At 34.0% G+C, this 23,788-nt stretch overlaps 3 protein-coding genes and 1 long non-coding RNA gene across 9 annotated transcripts; 2 read left to right on the top strand and 2 right to left on the bottom strand.

Moving 5' to 3' along the window:
• Nucleotides 1-73: 73 nt before the first annotated feature.
• On the bottom strand, nucleotides 74-948 carry LOC117227416 (uncharacterized). The gene is made up of 2 exons (XR_013033434.1): nucleotides 817-948; nucleotides 74-714 (listed from the first exon to the last, which is right to left on the bottom strand). It is a non-coding gene; the product is annotated as an uncharacterized LOC117227416 (long non-coding RNA).
• Nucleotides 267-7,100, top strand: LOC117227412 (uncharacterized). 4 transcript variants are annotated; one of them, XM_033482610.2, is made up of 16 exons: nucleotides 267-450; nucleotides 662-724; nucleotides 1,401-1,531; nucleotides 1,617-1,718; nucleotides 1,874-1,998; nucleotides 2,065-2,248; nucleotides 2,351-2,454; nucleotides 2,530-2,646; nucleotides 2,727-2,842; nucleotides 2,910-2,958; nucleotides 3,069-3,257; nucleotides 3,355-3,568; nucleotides 3,648-4,526; nucleotides 4,973-5,106; nucleotides 5,303-5,450; nucleotides 5,595-7,100. In XM_033482610.2, the coding sequence occupies exons 1-16, from the start codon at nucleotides 297-299 to the stop codon at nucleotides 6,459-6,461; spliced, it is 3,576 nt and encodes a 1,191-aa protein (XP_033338501.2). In that variant the 5' UTR covers nucleotides 267-296; the 3' UTR covers nucleotides 6,462-7,100. The 4 variants fall into 4 exon arrangements, with proteins under 4 accessions (XP_033338501.2, XP_033338500.2, XP_076378071.1 ...); XM_033482609.2 differs by having other exon boundaries at nucleotides 267-462; XM_076521956.1 differs by having other exon boundaries at nucleotides 371-508.
• A 618-nt stretch (nucleotides 7,101-7,718) lies between these two features.
• GluProRS (Glutamyl-prolyl-tRNA synthetase) lies at nucleotides 7,719-14,509 on the bottom strand. Its single transcript, XM_033482608.2, has 12 exons — nucleotides 14,264-14,509; nucleotides 13,773-13,955; nucleotides 13,260-13,672; nucleotides 12,655-13,006; nucleotides 12,412-12,583; nucleotides 11,933-12,334; nucleotides 11,392-11,845; nucleotides 10,834-11,070; nucleotides 8,841-10,748; nucleotides 8,363-8,754; nucleotides 8,125-8,268; nucleotides 7,719-8,028 (listed from the first exon to the last, which is right to left on the bottom strand). The coding sequence occupies exons 1-12, from the start codon at nucleotides 14,304-14,306 to the stop codon at nucleotides 7,863-7,865; spliced, it is 4,866 nt and encodes a 1,621-aa protein (XP_033338499.2). The 5' UTR covers nucleotides 14,307-14,509; the 3' UTR covers nucleotides 7,719-7,862.
• Nucleotides 14,510-15,035: 526 nt separating this feature from the next.
• PKD (serine/threonine-protein kinase D3) lies at nucleotides 15,036-23,316 on the top strand. 3 transcript variants are annotated; one of them, XM_033482970.2, is made up of 13 exons: nucleotides 15,036-15,456; nucleotides 16,073-16,361; nucleotides 16,519-16,650; nucleotides 16,730-16,935; nucleotides 17,033-17,312; nucleotides 18,143-18,300; nucleotides 18,417-18,478; nucleotides 18,562-18,691; nucleotides 18,772-18,904; nucleotides 19,003-19,185; nucleotides 19,249-19,995; nucleotides 20,115-20,200; nucleotides 20,271-23,316. In XM_033482970.2, the coding sequence occupies exons 2-13, from the start codon at nucleotides 16,097-16,099 to the stop codon at nucleotides 20,382-20,384; spliced, it is 2,496 nt and encodes an 831-aa protein (XP_033338861.1). In that variant the 5' UTR covers nucleotides 15,036-15,456; nucleotides 16,073-16,096; the 3' UTR covers nucleotides 20,385-23,316. The 3 variants fall into 3 exon arrangements, with proteins under 3 accessions (XP_033338861.1, XP_033338860.1, XP_033338859.1); XM_033482969.2 differs by having other exon boundaries at nucleotides 15,036-15,706; XM_033482968.2 differs by having other exon boundaries at nucleotides 15,038-15,646.
• Nucleotides 23,317-23,788: the final 472 nt, after the last annotated feature.

Here is a 23,788-nt window from a genome sequence, read left to right as displayed (position 1 = left end):
TTCATTAGCAGATTTGTAAATAAATTAATATAAAAGATAGTTTTAATAAATTGCAAAAAAATAAACATTTGAGTAGCGTAATGAAAACTTTTTATTTTACTGATTTCATTTACAAGAGAAATTTGTCAGGAAAATAATGGAGCTTGCAGCCCTTTAATGGTGAATGGTGCACGTAAATCGTATAACATTAATTATATTAGTCATTAGCCATGGACCTATTACGAGGCACGGTACGACACGACGCACACGACAGCTGTCGCTTTCGTCGCACGATTTTCGCATCGTGTAACAATGTTATGTCGCGTCGTATCCCCACCCAGGGACCCGTCCACCATTTTGGGGTGAAAACTGGGACCCCTGGTCCCCAGTACAATACATCCAAGTTCAAGTACACTCGTTACCCGTTACGGTTACGTCGTTCATGCAGATGTTGTGCATTACATATCGTATGTATGTATATACGTACGTACATACATACATACATATTTAGTGGTTTATGATTTTCTGTGTGGGTGGTTGTTTTTATCATAGTTTTCGCCAAAAAAAACAGTTGACCAGTGAGAAAAGTGAAAGAAATCCTATTCATTCAGTCTATTAGCACTGTTATTACAATCCGTATTATCAGTGAAACATGTTCACATTTACCTCTTTTTCTTTTTAGTTGTAACTCATAATAAACATTCCCATGAAGTTTTTCCCGCGCAGTACTGGTTCCTGAAAAGAGGTAGATTTATTAATTAAATCGTAAATATGAGAATTCTATCATTAAATAATAATTAATCGTAGTTCAAGTGCTTTTTTCCTATTGTCACATACATAAATTAAAATTATTCATGTGTAAGAACACTTAGAGACACGTTTTAAAATCGCGTAGAATACAGTAATTCGCCGTTATGATTATTTGCTTTGTCAACGTTCTGCGAGTTGCAACAGTCGCGTACACTTTGCTATTGAACCTTTCATGAACATGCATCTATAAAAAACAAACTTCAAAGGAACATCGAACGCATGTACATATTGTAAATATTTCGGTATATTTGGCTTAGACCTTCCGTGATATCACAGGTAAGCATTCAGACAATTTTAGAAATTTGAATATTTCACGTTGCTTGTATGTTATTCAAGTGTATTTATTCACGCAAGACATACAAACTAAAGAAATGTGAAAAGCACGAACAGGATTATTTATTATTATTATATGCTACTGTGTTTGGTGCACTAATATGATCCAAATTGCATAAAAATTTTTCAATTAATGCTAGTATTATAGAACCCTAGAGAGAGAGAGAGAGATAAGGTTTCCAAAATGTTTTATCAAAATTCCAAATAATAATTTCTATAAGTTTAAATGCCAGTTATATTAATGTTTTTTACTAAAACTTATTTGTTGTATCTTTAAGCGAATACAATGTCGAAACGTAAGTTGTTTAACCAAAAGATCTGCTGCTTCTGTGGACTACCAGACGACAATGAATTAGAATATGGGAAGTTTTATGAACACGGCGATGTTGTCACGCATTATTATTGTTTAGTATGTATTTTGTATAATTTTATTCATCGTGCATAAATGCGTATGTTCATGATTATCGTGTTCGAATACATAATATACTTTATAGTTATTATCATCAAATATGGAACAGAAAGGACGCGACAATGATGGTATTCTGGGATTTTTACTATCAGATATACAAAAAGAGATACGCAGAGGAAAACGTTTGGTAATTAATCTTATGAAGAAATATAATAAATATGTTATATTTAATATAATGATACAACTGTGTACAGGGTGTATATACTATATGTATATGTATATACACATTGCACAATTAATATAATTCATTAACACATTTGAATATATTTTTCTTTTTCAAAGGTATGCTCGTATTGTAAAAAAAGTGGTGCTACTTTAGGATGTTGTAATTCCAAGTGTAAACGGATATTTCATTATCCTTGCGGGCTAAGGGCTGGATCCTTGAACCAATTTTTTGGTGAATTTAGGTATGCGTTTAATGTTCTCTTATTTACAGATCAATGTTCTTTAGATATGGAAATATTACTTTGTAGGTCGTATTGTCAAAATCATAGACCAAGACAAAAAATAGATTTAAAGGTGAAGAATGAATTAGAGCAAATCAATGATATTAAATGTTACATATGTTACGACAATGTAAATCCAACCGATACAATTAATACAATATGGGCTCCGTGTTGTAAAAAAAATACATGGTTTCATAGAAAATGTGTTCAAGTAAGTCAACAATCTTTTAATGAAAAACCAATTCTTAGAGTATTCTATATAACCTTTTAAGCATGTAGGACCGCATACCCAGTGACAAACATTATGTTTTAGCAACTTGCTATGAGTGCTGGTTACTTTTTTAAGTGTCCATTGTGCAATGATAAAAAGAAGTTCCAGAAAGCAATGCTAGAATATGGTATTTTTATTCCTAGACAGTAAGTTGATAAATTTGGTAGATTTTATGTACGTTCGATAAATTGTGTTTACAACCGATATGTTTTTCTTTTCAGGGATGCTTCTTGGGAACTTGAACCGAACGCGTTTCAAGAACTTTTGTTCAGACACGACCAATGCGACGCTTTAATCTGTTTATGTCCTAAAGGTAGAAAATATACCAGCTTTAATGCGTAAGTAAAAATATATTTCTTATTTTCATTACACGATTTCTCTTATCGCATCTTTTTATCTTCAACACGTTTTGTAATAGAAAATGGGAGTTAGTGCTCTGTAGAACTTGTGGATCTCAAGGAATTCATATGTCGTGCGGACAACTTAAATGGAGTAATCCTATTTGGGAATGCGCCGAATGTATTTCTATTTTAGGTAAATTACTAATAAATAATATTTTGTTCTTAGTACAATGGTGATTCATTGTAACGTTAATTTACAGATAAATCCAAACCAATTGCCAACACAGACACACCTCTTAGCATGTTGCAGTATGTAGTCTACATTTCTCGTTTATTCATCCATTATTATAACTGAAAGTAATTACGATATATTATTATGAGTCTAACTGGAAATTAATGTATGCTTTTCATTATTCAAGGACAATCGAGACTGATTCGGATGAAAGTGACAGTGACATTTCTGTTGGTAAAGAATTGCCTGTGCCATACACAATAGATACATTGATACCTATCGAGATACAAGAAGTACCACCTACCATTAAGTTACGTCCTGGTCCACGAACGTTTAAATTAAGGCAACAACACCAAATTGCTAAAGAAATGGAAGAGTCAGTACAAACGTGCTTCGCTCTCTATCAGAATAAATGTATTCGTTATATTGAGTTCTTTTTTACGTTAACATAAGTGTACCTCAATGCTTGGCAGATTAAAGAAGAGGAATGGCAGACAGCATAATGCTGAGAAAACAAATATGAGCTCAAATCAAATAAGCGTAGAAGAATGTGCAAATAACAAAAACGCTTCATCGTACAAATCGAACTTATCCAAAAAAGATATCAAGTTGGAAACTGAATGCTGCAAATCTGTAACAGTTTCCCCAACTAATAATGTTATTATGATCGACAGCGACGATGAAATGGTAAACGTATGAATTCATAGAAACTCAATTACACATAGCGTAACTTTAGTATACTAAGATGAAAATCTGTGTATTACAGAATGCATCGACTAGTACACTAGATAATACAATATTAATTGCTGATATTGATACACCTGTGCGGAGTAATGCTTTTTCATTAGAAAATGATATCCTTAAAGATAAAAAAAATGATACAACGCAGAGTTCTAGTTCGTTTAGGAAAGAAGTGTTACACCCGGACAATGGACAACAAAATCATAAATTTAATTTAAGTGTTCCAGGATCCAACAGACTGGAGGAACAAAATTTGCAAGATACGAAAGCAATCTATTCGAATGATACGATACACTTAAACGTAGAAAGCGATTGCAATTCTAATGACTCGCTTTCTAATATTAGAATTAGCAATATTATTTCCTTAACACACGAAGAATTTGAAAGTGTATCCGTTAACGAGGAACAGGAAATCAATCCAAAATCTCATTCTTCGCATTCAAAAACCGATGATTTTGAAATTCGATTGAAAAGAACAATTGACAATGTTATTACGAATTCGTTAAATGCATCGGAAGATAAATCTAAAAAGATCAGAAGAAGTCTTAACATATACGAATACGAGACGAAATCGTTACTTGAACGTGCAGATATTAAGAACAGTACGAAGTCTAACGTATTTCGAAATAATACTTCAGCTTCGATATTTGATACAGACTCAATGCGAATTAGTAGGGACTATAATGTCGCTAACCATTTACCGTCCCGAGTGGAAAAGCATTCTGTTAAAAATGCGAATTCTGATATTCAAATACCTAACGTAAACTATGCGATTAAAGAAGATATGTCAACGGTATTACATAATGCAGCCTGTTCAACGTTGTCGGAACGTAAAGAAGAAAACATTGAGAATGGTGATGGACCAATATCTGAAGCGAGAAATATTGGTAGTGGTGTAAGAAATGTAAGTAATACGATTTAATATATGCTTTACGCGGAATCATAATCAGTGTAAATATTAATGCAATTAAATGCATGGTGTAAAGCACATACATATACGTATATTTAGTACTTTTGAAGATGAAATGCACTACAATATCCCGTACACCGTCTACAGTATTAGAATCATTAAAATATTATTATTGCGGGAGTTGTTTCGAAGAGGAAGAAAACTATGTCCTCATTCGTATTGAACGACTGTCGTAATAATAATTAATCTGTATCTAGAAAACGTAGTTGCGTTTCCAGTTAAACAGAACACTCTCTGTCATCTATACATCTCTTTATAGCAGCGAAATTACATTTCAATTTAAGGGTTAATCCTGATTGAAAGTAGGGTACGGGGATCGTGTATTCTTCTATAAATCTCCCCGTACCTTTCCTTTAGTGTATAATTTGAAATTCTAACAGTGTGACGCGGATGCAGGCACCGGTCCTGCTGCTGCTGCCAGATCGGGATACAGAATCCTCGCCTCTAATGAACGAATCGACTCGTTGCAATCGGGAACAACGAATCAACGGAAATTGCAGACCAATATTGAGATGTAAGTATCGCTAATTGTGTTTCATTACACAGTTCAACGAATCAAAATCTTTTTTTCTGTTTTCAAATAGTTACTGGGTGGTCCTTGTAGATCCCCAGTTTAATAAAGAAAAAAAAACAAAAACACGAGTTTTTGTAAAAAAGTATGTAGTACCAAAGTGTATAAGAGCTTCGATCAAAATTTTATTTAATTCCAGGGCTGCCGTTTCAAATCACAAAACAAATGCGAGTAGCATCAACCAAAGAAGAGACAGAAACAGTGAAAGCGATCACTATCGACTGATACCGGAATATATACGTTTATGTGATTTAAAGTTTCGTGTATGCAATTCGAATAATTTTATGGTTAGTAATTTAGTTTTAATAATATGATAATAACATCGCTGAACGAATTAGTACTCTTTACCATTTTAATATGTTTAGAATTATGATTTTGATAGGATGGGTGTATTATTGAGATAATTCATAAAGTTTTGCCTTCTCTTGCAGATGATCTTATATAATAAGTTTTCTATAAATATTAATATGGAGACTTCCACCGTAGCGAAAAGAACTGATAAATTCGATGTATCCGCACGGAAGACAGTTCAGCAGAAGTATATTAAAGCGTTCGGTGAAACTTCCTCGGTTTTGAAACCCGAGAGTTCTCTATATAGCAGTACACCTATCTCTAAAAGTAGAGATACGCACAGCGTGTTTGTTAACGATCAGTCCGAGAGTTATCGTGACGACTCCAAAGAAAATCTGGATCCAATATCGTGCAAAAGTTTGACAAATAATGGTAATAATCAATGCGAGAACAGTAATGCGACAAATTCCGTGTCGAAAACGATCGAAGAGGATAACCAATGGCATAATCGAGAAAACATTAATTTAACGACCGATATCACAAATATCTATGATACGGATGAGCTTGTCGCAGACGCGAACGACAAGTGCTTTTGGACTATTAACAGTATAAAACAAAATGTTCCAAAGGTTGAAAGTATTGGAAGTATTAACAAAAACGATCCTTTTGATGCAACAAATGCAATTTGTACAAATAGTAAGTTTAAAAACAGGAAAAAGAACAGAAACAAAATCCACCTTAAAATAAGCATCGACTTGGAAAAGATAGAAAATTTTATTGACACTAATCCACAATTGTTTTCGAAAGACCAAAGAAAAAGCGAAGAACGAAAAATCGGAGAAGTGGGTCTCTTGAAGGAATGCAATGATATAAGCGAAAGAATTAGTGCATCGAACAAACATACTGTAAATTCAATGGCGGACGACTCAAAGCACCTTGGGAATTTTTCGTTATCTTTGACTGGAAATCGAATAACAGAATTTGAACAGTTACGTAAACGAAGGTGATGACGCGCGCGCGCGCGCGCGTGTGTGTGTGTGTGTGAAAAGCAATAACAAGGTTATATCTGCAGATATTACAAAACATTTCAACAATTTTTCACTGGATCACCTGAAATATAATGTAAAGTGGATCGATTGTCATTTCGAGAAACGTTTCGTCGATAGATAACGTAATACAATTACATATATATATATATATACATGTACATTTACTTAAGGATTTTTAAAGTATTGATTTAATCGTACGATTGAGAAGCATTCCTGAAACTGATACGTTTTGTTACGCAGTAGACGATTATTATACGTAGTACCTATAATTCTTTAATAATAGTACATTTAAATATTGTAAAAAAAAAGATTTGGACATATATATACGCATATACCATTTACAAAACTATGAAAATTAGTTATCATACTCGCTAAATTACAAATGGGATAGATTGACATTTTCAATTGTCTAAGAATTATGAATCCTTGAATATTACTCACTCTTCACCCGATAAAAGATTTCGTTTGCTCGGGTATTCATACTTGTTTCTAATGCATCTTTCTATCATTGTATATTTGTTAATGCATCAATGAAAGTACTCGTCAGATCTGTAGTAAAATTTAAGCAATATAACATAAATATGTATATAAGTACGATATCGTTTGTAGTTAAGTATAATACCTCTATATCTTGATATTTATTTATAGTGAGACAACTGAAATGACTTGGACTGTTATTGATTTTCATCTACGCATTGTTCATCGAAGTTCTTGTTTCTTTTCTTGTCATTCATCTATTTTTTCTTCTTTATTATCATTTCGACTAAAATATACATAGCGGTGATATTTTGAAACTCCATTCAGATGTTTTTACAGCAACAATTGGTATAACTGAAAAACACTCAAACTACTCGATAATTTACCGACCGTTGATTTTGGCTAACAGTTTCAGCGTCTTACCACTGTACGGAGCTTCAGTTTTTCTCCTCAGGAGGCACCACTATCACTGGCATGTACAATGATATGGATAATCGAAGAGGTCGCCGAAAGTGTCGAAAAACAATTAATTATGGATGATTATGGCAGGATTTGAGCATACAAAAATAACCCCGTATGCGGAGGGGGGGGGGGCAGAATTGTTCAGTAACATCTACTATATCGACGTTATACATAAAAAAAAGCAAACAAATGACAACATTGAGAAACACAATTAATTGCTTTTTAAAGTTTAATCAATTGTTATGTTTGTAGCAAGAAGAGATTTTGAAATAGAAGTAGAATTCAAGCGATGAATATGTATTTATATTAATATGATACAATAGAACTGCTATTAATAACATACACAAAATTGTAGAAAACACAGGTGTCCTTAAAATGCTTTGAGAGACAATTGCCGGGAATCTTCTTTATAAAAACATTTTAATAACTGCGACCAAACAGTGTATAAAATTTCGGTTTAGTCTGGCAACTAGGATAGATACATGTTTGTTTAGCAAGAACATCAGTCGAGACTGGCTGTTCGAATGGTATACAAAGGCTTTTAGCGCCCATTGAAAGCGCTCCAGGCTCTTCCTCCGTGTTCTCGCTACAAATGCCAAATTACACCGTTACATTTACATGTATATGCATTAAGTTAAAAATCAGTACCATGCATAGGATTTCTCGTTCGAATAATGCTTACCGTGCGCTACCAGCTTTAATATTATCCTCGCAAGATGGTTCACCGCAAAATGGCGACAATAGTATATTCTTTTTATTTAGTTCCAAACAAAAATCATTCCAGTTTTCAACACGTTTAATATGTTCGTTCAAGTTCTTCCTGGCTCTATTAAAAAAACAAACAAACAAACATACCAATTGTTTGTCGTATAACTGTTTGGAATATTAATTTACAGCGTATAAAACGTTTATGGACTTACCTTTCAAGCATGTTTGATTGTATGTCGGCCAATATAATGTCTAACGTAGAAAGTACCCTGGGCCTCTTTGCAACTATTTTCTTGCAAGTGTCTCTACGTACGAGTGTCACTTGATCCTTTTCCAAGTCCTTGGGACCTAATTCGATCCTAACTGGTACTCCTTTCAACTCCCAATGATTAAATTTCCAACCTGGAGTACGATTATTACGATAATCGGCTTTCACGCGAAGAGTTTTATCTTTTGACAACTCATCCAACAACTTATTACATTCAGCGAATAAATGTTCTCGCTGTTCCGACGTTGTATTAGCTGTAATACCACAAGGTACTATGATAACTTGAATACAGGCTACATTTGGTGGGAGTACCAAACCTTTATCGTCGCCATGAACCTACAATAATTGTGACCATTTCATCGAACAGGATCTTGATAACCAAAAGATATTATATTGGAAGACGTAAAGCAAAACTCGCATACCATTATCATAACACCTATTGTTCTAGTAGTTAAGCCCCATGAATTCTGATAAACGAACGACTTCTCATCCACTTCTGTCGCACCCTCCACTTGAATGTTAAACATTTTCGAAAAGTTCTGCCCCAAATGGTGACTAGTTGCTCCTTGTATAGCACGACCACTCGTTGAAATAAAAGCTTCAACCGTGGTAGTGTAATCCCCACCGGCAAACTTCTCTTTTTCTGTTTTACGGCCTTTAACGACAGGGACCGCTAATAAATCTTCGTATACTCTGGCATACAAATCCAATATTGTATATACTTCCTCATCCGCCTCGGCTTTGGTAGCAAAAGCAGAATGACCTTCCTGCCAAAGAAATTCTCTTGTACGTAAGAAAGGTTTCGGATCTTTGAATTCCCATCTCACCACGTTGTTCCACTGATTCAGTCTCAAGGGAAGTTCAGTGTCGGACTTCAACCACTTGGCGTAGGCTGGATACATTATAGTTTCCGATGTTGGTCTGATAGCAATTGGTTCCGCTAAATCCGATTCCCCACACTTTGTAACCCACGCAACTTCCGGTGCAAAGTCTGCTATGTGCGTCTTTTCTTTTTCCAATACCGATCGTGACACAAAAATTGGAAAGTAGCATTCTTGAACTCCCAATTTTGTTATTTCCTTGTCCATGTAATCTTTTATCATTCTCCATATGGTGAAACTCCATGGACGAAGGACGTAGCAACCGGACACGTCGTAATACTCGATCATCCCACTTTTAGTGATAATTTGAGAGTACCACTCGAAAAAATTTTCTTCCTTTTTCACTTCCATTCCCAATCGAGTTCCAGTTTTTCCATTATCCGCATCTTTTGCACCTTCGCTAGCAATATTCTTTTGTTTCTTAGTCTTGGGGATATAAGATGTCTTTTTCAAGCTCGCATTTGGTTTATCCGACGCTTTATCTCCCTGTTTTTCTATATTTTTCGAGAGCTGTTCAATTTTTGGCTTTTCCTCGTTATCGACATCCAATGGTGGAGTAGCAGTAAGTTGTTTCTCCTTTTTTCCGAGGACGGTTTCCCTTGCTCCCCACACTTTCCACTGTTTTACTTCGTCTCCTTGCTTTTGTACATCTTTCGAATTTAGAGCAACAGCATTAGCAGATTCGCCTTTATCTGCGATAGTACCAGTTGTAGTAGCGACTGATTTCCATTCTTGGCCAGTCGCAGTCTTGTAATCAGCTTTTAATTTAAGAAGTAACTTTACTTCTTGATCGATTACGTTTTTCTCTACTTTCGAAGCTTTCAATTGCCTCACTCTATCTCCTTGTATTTGTACATTCTCCGATAATTGATCAATATTAGAATCTGTCGTATTTGCTACAGCGATGGGTAGTTGCCATTGCTTATTAGTTGCATCTTTGTAATCTGCCTTCAGTTTGAGTAGTAATTTTACTTCTTGATCAATGACACTCTTGTCTGCCTTGGTTGATTTCAACTGCCTTATTTTGTCTCCCTGTTTCTGTATATTCACTGACAGTTGATCAACATTCAACTCTTTTGTATTTTTGGCAAATGTACCCGTCCAATCGATACCCACTTTATCTTTGTATTCTGCTCTCAAAGAAGAAAGTCGTTGCTTTTCCTCATTTACTTTGATCAATAATTCATGGATTTTACTTTCTTGTTGGGTAATATCATTAGTCAATGTAGTTTGATTCGTGTTAAGAAATGCTTGCGATGGCTTGTTTGGAGCTATTTCTGGCTTCCAATCTTTCCCAGTACACGCTTTATATTCGACTTTTAAGTCTAGAAGTACCTTCACCTCTGTATCGATTAAAGCTTTATCTGCTTTTTGAGATTTTAAGTTACGCACTCTATTACCTTGAGCAACAATTTTCTCAATAATCGTGTCGGCATTCTGCACAAATTCCTATATTGAGAAGAAAACACATAGGACGTTAAGAAGAAACACGCATCGTTAAATTATAACTATAAAATTGTAAAATATTGCACACATGTTTCTGCAACAATCCTTTAACCGTATTTGTTGGTGCAGAAGATGCAGCTTTTGTTGTATTGGTGCTGTGTCCATCCGGTATATGAAACAAAATCAGAGGTTGTTCCCTGGAAGAGAATGGACTAGCGAGTGCGTAAGATACATCGCATATGAAAAATCCTTTCCTCTGCAATTGAATAATTTCTCCTTTCTTCACGCGCTTCAATTCCGGTTCGCCAATCATTTGTATCTCGATCTAAAGTAAAACATCCAAAGTAGTTTTTCTGACTTATAGTATTTCCATTTTATATAACCAAGTGCATTTTATACATATGAAATCGAATTTTGTGACTCGTGCAACTATATACAATGCAAACATAACATAACAAAATATACTCATGCAAATATAAACAAATAATATTAAAATTATTTTGTAACGTGATAAAACAATTTTAATGGCGTCTTAGAATCGCCACTCGAGTGCAAAGGGTTAATAAAATATATACCAAAACTAATCGAACTAGTAAAATTTGTTTACTGCAGTTATAAAATTAATTTGCTCATACTCTTAACTTACTCTTGTGTCTTTAGCAATGAAATTTTTGTAGTCGTCATCCTTTGCCAAAACTGGCTTGCTTATGATATGGTCGAAATACACAGCGTAGCACGGTATTGGACTAGTTTTACTAATATCATTGTCGCTGTTATGCGACGGTACCGATAGCCACGTTATCTTCAATGTATTCTTGTATTCTTTGTTCTCCAAATTTAATTGCGCTAGTACTTTTTTAACGCCTGTACTATCTCTTTCAAGTTTTCTTATTAATATATTACCCCAATTGATGAATGTCGCATTTTGATTTTCAACCAACACATCTGCATCGTCTTTCTCTATGTACACCAATGAACTCGTGAATACCTGTTTGGTACCTTTAGAAGGATCTTTTGGATGATTCTGAACTGTTAGCCACTCTTCCTTCACGTTGTCTATATGGACTGGTATAAGCTTATCATAATCTAAAGTAGTATACCTAGAGAGAGAGAGAGAGTACGAGTTAAAGAAAAACCACTTTTATTTAAAGAAAAATTTATGGCAGAAAATTTCGAGATCAACTTACCTGATAGCAATCGGATCGATAACCTTCTTGTTAAATGCCCATATTTTGTCCCATTCCATGAAAACAACAGATCTAGAACTCCCTTGAGCAATTATAAATTGCTTCAACCCTTCGACAGTCATTCCCCTTCTTAAAATACCCCTTACTGTGGGAAAACGCGGATCATCCCATCCGTCAACGAGACCTTCGTCAACGAACCATGTTAATTTTCGTTTCGAAAGTACAGTGTTGGTCATATTCAGACGTGAGTACTCCCATATATAAGGACGTCTCAAGCCTAGAGCATCGATTATCCAATAAAATTGGACGTCCCTGTCATGGTATTCCGTTGTACGTAAAGTGTGGCTAACATTTTCTATAGCATCGACGATGGGACAAGCGAAATCATACGTTGGATAGACTCTAGCGAAAAATGAAAATATTATTAACATATGACACAATTTTGTTTGTTTTTTAATATCTAATAAAAACTCATATACTTGTATTTTGTTCCAGTTCGAGGATGAGGCTCTGGTTTACACCTATATATCGTTGGATCTCGTAAACATCCATTTGCCGATTCATAATCAATTTTTGCTCTAACGCAACATTCTTCTCCCTTTGCAGTCCCTTGTTGCATCTGGTTCCATAGTTGAAGATTCTTCTCTATTGCTAAAATAAAGAACAAATTCGTGAAAATCTAACGATAAGGCTGTTTCGTCCTGTAAGGCGTTAATTCTTACAATTATTTCTATTCGATGACATTAATTTTTGATCACGTTGTTCTTTCATTATATTAGCAGGAGTATCATCCACATATGCTTTTCCCTCGTTTATTAATTTAGTACAATACTCCAAGATCAAGTCAAAATAATCGGACGAATGTGTAAATCGATCAGGTTTAATTTTTAATAACTCTAAATCTTCCAGAATAGCTTTCTCGAATTCTAGAGTTTCTTTTGCAGGATTTGTATCGTCGAATCTCATAATAAGTAGTCCTTTGAAGGTATCCGCGTAATACTGATTTAACAAAGCTGCTTTAGCATGACCAATGTGCAGAAATCCACTTGCTTCTGGTGGAAAACGTACTACAACCTAGCATAAGATTAAATAGATTTCTAAAAATGTATTAAACAAATTAAATGGACAATGTATACAATCCGTAAGATACTTTAGCTAAATGGAACTAAATATATGCTTTATTTATCCTCTTGTAAATATTTTTCATGAGAAAGTTATATTATTGAACCGAGGAGTTTCATCGTATATATAACAATAAATAAGGTAGATATTTAAGTGTAGCTTTAGCTGGGATACTCTGTGCGTATTATAAAAATATATTACATACTTTTCCCATTTCTGCTCCAGGCAAATCAATGAATTTACCTTCCTGTTTTCTTTGGCCAGTTTGTCTCTTAGTAGCTTTTTCAGATTGCACATTGTTAACAACGATCATTTTTGTATTCTTCTTAATCGACGATAATACCTCTGCGACAGCAGGCAGCGAAAGTATTTGCCTGTACCATCTGTTTATATTAACAAATTGTTTCTCAAACTTTGTTACAAATTCGTTATTCAAAAGCATACAGAATACAGAGATATCGGCTAACGTCAACTTTTTAGAAACCAACCAAGTGGTTGCCATCAATATATTATCCAAATAACGTAGCAGATCCTCTTTTAATGGACCGCGTCCGTAAGAACCAATCACGAAGGATAGCCAATGATCGACTTTAGTTTTTTCAAGAGGATCGGTACCTCCTAAACAAAGGTGACAATAGATGTAAATATATAATAAATGAATATATGCATCAATGAAACATGTGAAATTATGGAAGATTAAATCTATATACATACATACCATATAAATTTATGTGTGTAGTTCTAGCAAAATAACGACCTACTTCATTACTTGTTTCTGCTAACACTTTATTCTGACTATCCATTAATTGAACATTTTCCTTCTTCGTCCAATCATCGCGCCAAAGTACATCGATTTTACTCTTGCTTTCAGAATTAATTAATTCTACTACTATCAAGGTGTCTATATAAATAAAACACATACGAATTAATATTATTGAATCTAATAAGTACATTGATATGATAATTAGAGTTTCATTCATACAAGAGTACACTTAATTTTAACAGGCATTGCATCAGATATTCCGTTACATATATTTTCGAACAAATAGACTTTATTCTCAATAGTTAATGTGTGATCAAAATTTAAAATATAGATGAAAGCAAAGTTTAAACTGAAATTACCAATACTACACTGACATCTGTTATGAATACCTTTTGAAATACAATTTCTCGAGTTGCAAGTTGTATAATGATTTGTACGTAGCTTACCTGTCGGCGGATTTCTAGAGTTGACCGAAAGTTTGTAAGTCATTTTTCTCTATACAATTGAAATTATAATAACAACATTCATAAATGCATTCACGTTGCTTAAAACTGTACCTCCACCACGTGTATAGTTATAAATGACAGCATGTCACAGGCGAAGTACGAAACAATGTACATACAGTGTACAGTGTACCCAGTGTGGCTGAATGGGCTCGTGCCCTGCTACACTCGGAAACATCGTTGCCGTGCATTCCTTCTAATGATCACGCAACTCCATCGATGACGTCTCGGATGAGTAGCGGTAGAGGGCAGCACGGTTGCCAAGAATACTCTCACGTTTGTGATTGGTCGCGTCGCGTCGGATTATCAGACTGCCCTCTACCCCTACTCTGCTGAACTGACTCTCCGAACGTCATGGATGGAATCACGTGACATTTGAGTTGACGAAATGGAATGCACGGCAACGGTGCTCGGAATCTGCTCCTAGTGGTGGAGGGGAGACCTCACGAATGGGATTGGATGATACCAATGGATTACAATTGGAATCCATTGGCATTATCCAATTCTACCACTCGCCAGCAGAATCCTTGACACCAACCAATAGGTGTACATCATGCATATATATATATATATATATAAGAATTCGGGTCGGAATTTTTGAACTACAACACTTTATAATGAGGAACATTAAATAACAATTTCCTGTTATTTTAATATTGTATGAACATTCTCTCGGTCTGAACAAAAATTTATTTTTGAATGTCGATTCTGTGTACATTAAAATTATAAATAAACAAACATCGTGCAATTAGGAATACATACATGTAATGGAATTATAAAAATTCTATTTCAACGGCGACAATGGGACAAATTTTGAACATGTTCATTATACATAAATTACATGTATGTACATACAGGTACCTAATAGGCTTCCTGGTACATACGTATTCTGGATTCTGGACAGTGGCGCGCAAACGATGCAAACTCGTAACTGCTTGTAACTTTGATCCAGTTTGAACGTTCATCGCTTGTCATGTCGTCTAATATTTCGATTGTATGCGCCAGGATGGCACGAGAATCATATTAATATTACTACTGATTGAAGAACTTCTAGGGAAACATACATACAATTGTATATCAGTTCCTGAGCTAATATCGCGAGAGTACTGTATAACAGGTAGAAGTGTACAGCAAAGGTGGGTCGGTCACCTGGAGATAACTGTAAAATGTCATCGACGAATGTGTGTCAGGCATGGATTTGACGCTCCTAGGTGACACTTGTGGGATCTGTTGTTACATTAACTATGTTTCATCAGTGTCAATTTGATTGATAAGAATCCGATTACATACGTAGATAAACAGCGCCTTCTGCCAATTTACCGATATGTACGTAATACAATTATTGTCTAAATGAAGTAAACGTTACAGTTGCCACTATACACATAGGTAGACTACCGTTCTTTTTTTCCTCGTTTTTTTCATACGAAATTCATATGGTCTGAGTGTAATTTAGAACTCTCGAAGATATTTACGAATGCTTTAATAGTGTTAGACCGCTTGTTTATTAATATTTTCTGCGACACTTTGAATTAATTGGTTTTGTCGATCGTTTATCCTACACAACGAATAAAGTTCAGATTAGAAATAAAATTTGCACAATGAATTTTGAATAGCAGAATTCTTGGAGAAAGATAACGTTTAGATACAAATAAGACTGTATACAATTTAGTGTTTGTTAATAATTTAAAAGAGAGAGAAAATTCTTATGTCCTGCTCTTTTCAAGGAAAACTAACTTATAAATATATTTGCAGAGCACAGATAATAATATAGATAACATGGAGGGACCAGAAGTAACATTTTTATTTCAATTTGGTTTGACTCGTGACACTGTCACTGTCGATAGCAGCACGTTAACTCTTAGGGCTCTTAAGGAATTTGCCTGCGATTTTATAAATGCCAAATGTCCAGAGCATGGTTTAAATCACCTATTCGAACGATTGCTTTTATTCAAGCACGATTATAATTCTAACAATATACTGCAGCTTATTACGAATACAACAGAAGTTGTTGACGAAACTCTGGTAGAAATTGTTTTGACTGGTAAATATTGCTCTTTCTATAGAGATATCTTTCTTTATAAACTTTTATCGACAAAATGATTGCTTCCGTTAAAATGTTCTTTATGACTTCGTGCAATATCGCAAACCAGAAAATCTATTTATTCGCAAGCTAATTAATTCCATATCTCGTGATTCAGCGCAAGTGCCAAATGAAGAAGTTCCCATTCGTTCTCATGCTTTAACCGTTCATTCGTACAAGGTTCCAACATTTTGTGATTTTTGTGGTGAAATGTTATTTGGTCTTGTTCGGCAAGGTTTAAAGTGTGAAGGTAAATATGTTAAAGAATACAATAACACGATAACCATGGTAGTTGGAGCTTTTAAAGTTTAGAGCTTTCTATTGTGCAGGATGTGGGATGAATTATCACAAAAGATGCGTTGTTAAAATACCTAATAATTGCTCACAAGATGCCAATCAGAGACGACGTAGTTCAGCGATGCTGAATGTACCAAGATCTCCGAGTCAAGGGTCTACCAGTAGTTTGACCAGCATCAGCGACGATAACCATAGTACAAATAATATGCTGAACGTGAGCCAAAATAATAGTACTTTGGTAGGATTTCTTGTAACGCCTAACATACGACCTGTTCAGTTCTTTTTTCTCATCTTGATATTATATTTTGTGTATTGTAATTATCTCCTATGTCCAGACAATACCAAGTATACTGGCTCCAAAACAATCCCGTTCTCCTTCACTGGGAGGAAGACCAGTTTGGGTCGAACGAGAACTTGCGACCCGTATAAAAATTCCGCATACATTTGTGGTGCACACATACACTAGGCCAACTGTATGCGGACACTGTAAAAAATTGCTGAGAGGTTTATTTAAGCAAGGCCTCCAATGTAAAGATTGTCAGTACAATGCACACAAAAAGTGTATTGAAAAAATACCTAAAGACTGTACCGGAGAAAATACACGAGACAATACAGGTTTTACTTACTTGCTTTGATATCCATTAGGTTTACCGGAAAGTTCTGCTCGTTCGCGATTCGAAATACTACTCCGCAAAAATCGAAGTTGAGATCGCCAATATGTAATCTCTGATCTCTTCCCACATATCGAAATGATTTTTAATTGAAATTCCGTAAAATTGTAGTTTACACGAGTAATGTGAATTCGATGGAAAGTATTTCTTCAGAAAGAGATCTACATAAATCTGATTTCATGATAATTCGAAGGTGCAGTCTGAAGAATGCGAAAAGTAATTGTAGCCCTACCCATTTTGGTTCCTCATTCTGTCTTGCGTCTTTGCATAGAAACGCATGTATCCTGATGTCATCGTAATGCAAAATTCACACTTTCTATTACAACCTGTTTTTCCATTACTTGTTGCCATTACCTGTTAAACTTACAGTAAATTAAGCTCCCTTTGTCCTATTGAATGTAGGAATTTTTGTGTTTCCTAATGCAAAAAACCATGATTTTGTTGTAATCAGTACAATTTTCTAGATCAGTAGTACGTATTTTCCTTTAGAACATTATTTTCATACATATACTTCTTATTTTCCTCAATTGAATGGTACAGAAATAGTTGATAGCAATTGTCAACTAATTTTACAAATTATAAGTATTTTAAGCAAATCCCAAACGATGCATGTACTTGGGAACGATTTTATTTTAGTTGTTGTCCTTATCGATCCAAATTGCTTTCAACACTCTGAAGTAAACAAAAATAAATGTTAGTTAAGAAGATAGAACTTTCGGCAGACCTAAATAGTTGACAGAAAAGACTATTGTGTTAATGGAAATTGTTATACAGGTAATGAGTACCCAGATAGCGGAGTAGGCAGTGAACCAGAAGGTAAATGCGATGGAAGGAACGAAGAAGGCGATGGTGATAGTGATGCCGAGTCTCCATCACCGCCACAACATTCATCATTTGCTGGAGACGAAACGAAAACACCTGAAGATTATTCTGTAAAATTCCTTTATAATGCTATAAAGTATTAACATTAATACTTTATGTAGGCCACTGATTTAACAAAACAGAAAAATGCATTCATTTAATTAACTGTTACTAATTATTATTGTAGGAACAAGTTCCAAGCAACGATGATACTAATTATGACGAGTGTCAAAAATCAAGACCATCAAGGTGAGTTAGATTTGTTCAATTGTTAGGTACACGAATGTGTTGTAGCGTTAATTTTTTGTTATATACAATATTTACTTTAATAGCTGCAGTTCCACGCCAAGCAATAACATACCTTTAATGCGTATAGTGCAAAGTGTAAAACACACGAAACGACGTGGTTCAAAAGTTCTAAAAGAAGGTTGGATGGTACATTTTACAAATCGTGATTCGATGGTAGATAATTATTATATACGCATTATGTAAAGATAACTGTACAGTAATCAGTTTTCCAAACTGTATTTTAATATTTTCAGAGAAAAAAGCATTATTGGCGTCTCGATACAAAAGCTATCACATTATTTCAAAGCGAAAACAGCTCCAAATATTATAAAGAAATTCCATTGGTCGAGATAATATCAATCGAAGCTGCAAAAACATCTCGATCAAGTACCGACTTAAGCTTTGCACAAGTTTTTATTGTATTAAATTAATGAAATTAATATTAATTGTCTTTCAATTTGCTAATATGTTACTCATGTTTACAGGCACGATGCATTGTTTCGAGTTGAAAACTGCCAATGTTGAGTATTATGTTGGAGAAGATCCTTCGTATAGAGATAATTGTAGTCAAGTTCCTCCTCCAGAAAGTGGTATCGGAGCACATGTAGCTCGATCGTGGGAAACTAGTATTAGACAAGCACTTATGCCTGTGACGACTGTATCGAACAGTGTGTATCCCGACTTTACGTGTTTTTCTAAGAAATTTGATAATAAACTTATTATTATTTTAGGCCAGGAACAAACTACAGAACCAGAAGAAAATGTCACAGACATGTCTCAGTTATATGAGATCTTTCCAGATGAAGTACTAGGTTCTGGTCAATTTGGTACTGTATATGGAGGTGTTCATCGTAAGAGTGGTCGGGCAGTTGCTATAAAAGTAATCGACAAGCTGCGATTTCCAACAAAGCAAGAAGCACAATTGAAAAATGAAGTCGCTATTCTACAAAATCTTTCCCACAGTGGTGTGGTAAATCTAGAACGGATGTTTGAGACCACAGAACGAATATTTGTGGTCATGGAGAAGCTGAAGGGAGATATGTTAGAAATGATATTGAGCTCGGAACGTGGCCGCCTCAGCGAGAGAATCACTAAATTCCTAATTACACAAATATTAGTAGCATTGAAACATTTGCACAGCAAGAATATAGTTCACTGCGATTTGAAACCAGAAAATGTGTTGTTAAGCAGCGACAGTGAATTTACTCAAGTGAAGCTGTGCGATTTCGGTTTCGCTAGAATCATAGGCGAGAAAAGTTTCAGAAGAAGCGTCGTTGGCACACCCGCTTATTTAGCACCAGAAGTATTAAGAAACAAATGTTACAATCGATCTTTGGATATGTGGAGTGTCGGTGTAATTATTTATGTATCTTTAAGCGGTACATTCCCTTTCAACGAGGAAGAAGATATCAATGAACAAATTCAGAATGCTGCTTTCATGTATCCACCTGTTCCTTGGCAAGAAATTTCATCCGATGGTATAGAATTGCCAATTTATGAGAAAATTCTTTTGGTTTTTCACATATTTTTAACACTAAATACAATCGAAATATAATATATATATATATTGTATATATATATACATATGTTTTTCCAGCAATCGATTTGATCAATAATTTGTTGCAAGTAAAACAAAGGAAACGTTACACTGTAGACAAAAGTTTACAACATATATGGCTTCAAGTAAGCGTCGGGTAGTAAATAAATGAACACAAGCATCGAGGATGTTGTAATTCCACTTCGTTTTTTCCAGGATTATCAAACATGGTGTGACTTACGAGAATTAGAATCGAAGGTGGGATACCGTTATTTAACTCATGAAAGCGATGATGCTCGGTGGCTGGCGTACAGTAACCAACGCACATGACAGAACTGTCCGCCTATGTTAAACATCGAAACATTGCCAAATAATTTATCGTTACACAAAGGCTGGGCTCGAAGCGCTCGAGCCAGATTACGGCGTTTTATTCGTGCCTGACTTGAATAAGTTTATACAAGGGAGTATAACAATTTTATCACTCATTTGAAATGTTGAAATGTTAAAATACCGATAGTAAACTACGCACCATCGATAAAGACATCTTTCAAGGTATTTTTCATGTAGAAAATAAGAATATTATTCAGTGGCATTTCAATCAGACTGGAATATGTAAGATAGAATACTGAACAAAATATTATATAGTAAAATGTAATAGCAACGTTTACACAAAATCCTGGTGGAAATTTGGTCAAGAACTCGAATATATTTCAATATTACGTTATCATAATTAACGGATATATCGCAACAGATGTTTTTCATTGAATGGCATGCACGGTACGTTCGTGCCAAATGTTCTAATGATTCTCCATACTTTTCTCGTTCCCCGAGATAGGTAATGATTTCATATCCTTTTATAACTTTAATACTCTCTTGAATGTATAATATTTTACAAGTGACATTTAACTGCTTAAACTTGCAATACAAATGGCATATAACATATTTTTCTGCTTGATATAAGTTTCAAAGTTTAGCATGATTTATAATTATACAAATGTTGCTTGAAATTTAAGCAAATAAATTTAAATAGTAGATAATATTATATAATATGCAAAGCGAACATGTGTGTGCGTGTGTGTAATTATCTGAATGTATATTGCATATTATGTTCAGATCGATCGAGTTAATATTACCATGAAAACTCCCATCATTGTTTCCAGTACGAAAAAGACAAACTAAAAGAAAGAAAAATGCCAAATTCAATGTATTCGAATATTTGCAAAAATTATACTTTTACAGACTACTTCGAGATCGATCAAAAGCAGCAGCTGTTAAAACTTTTTTTTAGAGACACTGTCATATAAACAGCAGAGTATTTTTAATAATGAATAATTAATGGACTGCCCGTTAAACTTGTTGGCATGTTCTTCGGAAATCATTGGCGGGGTTCAACTCTATCCATGTAGGAAGCTTCTTTAACAATGTTAGATCATCATAGATTAGGTAAGAATATAAAATTATTCTCTATATAAGGTAATGTTCCCTACTTCGCGTTTCCTCTAAAAAATATCCGCTAAACTCGAAAATTAGAAGTTTTGCCCTGCATATCATCTCTCACATGGTTCATCCAAAGACAACAAGCTACCACTGAAATTACAAACACTTCAAAATTCATCCATTATTGCCAGATACACTACTATACATAAGATCATAATACGAATACGTTGTTTTTTAATGCTTCCAATTACGAAGTATCTGCCTGTATTGATTACAAGGGGAGAAAATCATTTATAATGTTAATAAGGAGATTTTGTATACCTAATTGGAGATTTTTCAAAAATTGTCCACGAAATGATGTTTTACACAGCGTTGCGAATATAATTCCTAATGTGATAAATTTTATATTTGGAAGTAGCGATCAAATTTTTATTGAAATTATACTATTATTGGTGTACATATAAAGCGATAAGTTGAATATTTTTAGTATACATATTTATTGTTTGAACTCTCTTACTATTGAATTTTATTTTATTTTATTTTTGCTTTACTATATTTATTAGGAATAAATCAAAAACGTTCCACGTTATGTTTGGAAAACACAGAGCAAAATCAGAGAGATTTATATATTTTATTTTTATATTGTGTGCATTTCTTTATTGCATTTGCTTCCATCGTTCATATAATGTCGGCATATAAATATGGCAGATAAATGAAATTTGTACACTGTAATTTGACGATACATGCCCAACTATTGTAATTTAAGATAGAAAACTAAAAGTACGTAGTGTTACTATTGTTTACAACTATTGTTCATTAAATTCATCCTAAAGGGGTTATGATAATAGTGCATCACAATTCTGATACTAACATAATAGTTTCTAATATTTTTTATTAATGTAATGTTTTACAAAGTTTCCAACAAAAAGAACAACGATATAAGATGAAATAAATAAACTTAATAAGAGAATGAAGGATTCAAATTTGTGCAGACATTCAAAATGAATTATTTGGCAAAGACTGAGTTGCTCTTGAGTAGCGATATTTGTCATTTTAATAACAATTACGTATCCATCTACTTTGAACCGAATCTCTCAAGTTTCTCATCTGATTAGAACTTATTAAGATTTATCTGTCGTGTTCGCGATTCATGGCCTATATTATTAGATGTCCCATGTTTATTGTTATATTTATTCATACAATTGTAAAATCTTTTATCGGTTGCAATTACGAAATTAAAAAGCTACACTCGAGCAGTTAATACTGTTGGTGTAATAACTTTTTTAGGTACGAATGCAATAAATTTTCACAAAAGATTACACTTGAATTATTCCTAGCAGAATTTGATAATACATTACGTATCCATGGTATGTTTTTATAGTATTTACTGTGCAAGATGCGTTGAATGTATCATTTATACATTTAATTGTAGTAAAGACAATTATTTGTATATACTATATATATATATATATATATATATATATATATATATATATATATATATATATATATATATGTGTGTGTGTGTGTTCCATATATTTTTTAATTTTTTATTGTTCGAAGAATGTTACGAAATTCTTTCAAACGCATTCAACAATTTCTCATAATAATTAATGATACATTCCACTTGAACTAAGTTTACGTCACTCACAGACACATAATTAGTAGAGAAAGGGTAGTGAAAAGTACTTAAATGAATTTCAGTAATAAATTGTAACAGATCGTAGATTTTAAGTAAAACTAACAAATTTTCATAAGAATGCTAAAATGTTAAATCATTATTGTACTTATAATAATATGAATAAATTAATTATGAGTGACGCTATGAGCGTGCCTTCTAATTTTTAATAGTATTACATATGTACAAAGAAAAGATTGCTCTCCTTCCTTCGAATACTTTAATATTAACGATATCTTTATGATTAGCACGTATAAAAATCGTGAAACCGCTGATGATATTTTAGAAAATTTATTTAAAATCTTTCCGTATTTGGATCTTGTAACATTCTCTCTCTTCTAACATTTTGAAAAGTCTACGAATCGATGTTGTCACGGTGGAAATTTAATTGTTCGTCTCGTTCTCGTTAATTCTAACAGCACTTCTGCTTGAAATAATAACATCCTGTTTAGTAACACTGTGACACACCGTGTATCCAAGGAAGGACTTCAGTCGGTTATTGTATTACTTAAATTCGAATACGGAATGTGCGAGCAGTTCTTTGAATGCGAAACTCGCGCAAGGAACAAACTGATATTTCGCTGATGTCATTTATTGTGTTACAATTTTTTATCTTTTT

Source organism: Megalopta genalis, chromosome 5, assembly GCF_051020955.1.
Source record: "Megalopta genalis isolate 19385.01 chromosome 5, iyMegGena1_principal, whole genome shotgun sequence".
In the NCBI taxonomy this organism is placed as follows: domain Eukaryota; kingdom Metazoa; phylum Arthropoda; class Insecta; order Hymenoptera; family Halictidae; genus Megalopta; species Megalopta genalis.
This window is presented reverse-complemented; position numbering and strand designations above follow the sequence as displayed.

What these genes read in the sequence shown, in the direction of transcription:
- LOC117227412 (XM_033482609.2), top strand. Translation starts at nt 297, where the DNA reads ATGTCGCGTCGTATCCCCACCCAGGGACCCGTCCACCATTTTGGGGTG. An exon ending in GTACTGGTTCCTGAAAAGAG is followed by an intron (nt 725 to 1,400) that starts GTAGATTTATTA and finishes TGTATCTTTAAG; the next exon opens with CGAATACAATGTCGAAACGT. An exon ending in TTGCAGACCAATATTGAGAT is followed by an intron (nt 5,107 to 5,302) that starts GTAAGTATCGCT and finishes ATTTAATTCCAG; the next exon opens with GGCTGCCGTTTCAAATCACA.
- GluProRS (XM_033482608.2), bottom strand. Translation starts at nt 14,306, where the DNA reads ATGACTTACAAACTTTCGGTCAACTCTAGAAATCCGCCGACAG. An exon ending in GTCATCGAATAGAAATAATT is followed by an intron (nt 12,584 to 12,654) that starts GTAAGAATTAAC and finishes TCTTTATTTTAG; the next exon opens with CAATAGAGAAGAATCTTCAA. An exon ending in CAATAGGTGTTATGATAATG is followed by an intron (nt 8,755 to 8,840) that starts GTATGCGAGTTT and finishes CAATTATTGTAG; the next exon opens with GTTCATGGCGACGATAAAGG.
- PKD (XM_033482970.2), top strand. Translation starts at nt 16,097, where the DNA reads ATGGAGGGACCAGAAGTAACATTTTTATTTCAATTTGGTTTGACTCGT. An exon ending in AAACACCTGAAGATTATTCT is followed by an intron (nt 18,301 to 18,416) that starts GTAAAATTCCTT and finishes TTATTATTGTAG; the next exon opens with GAACAAGTTCCAAGCAACGA. An exon ending in TGTGACGACTGTATCGAACA is followed by an intron (nt 19,186 to 19,248) that starts GTGTGTATCCCG and finishes TTATTATTTTAG; the next exon opens with GCCAGGAACAAACTACAGAA.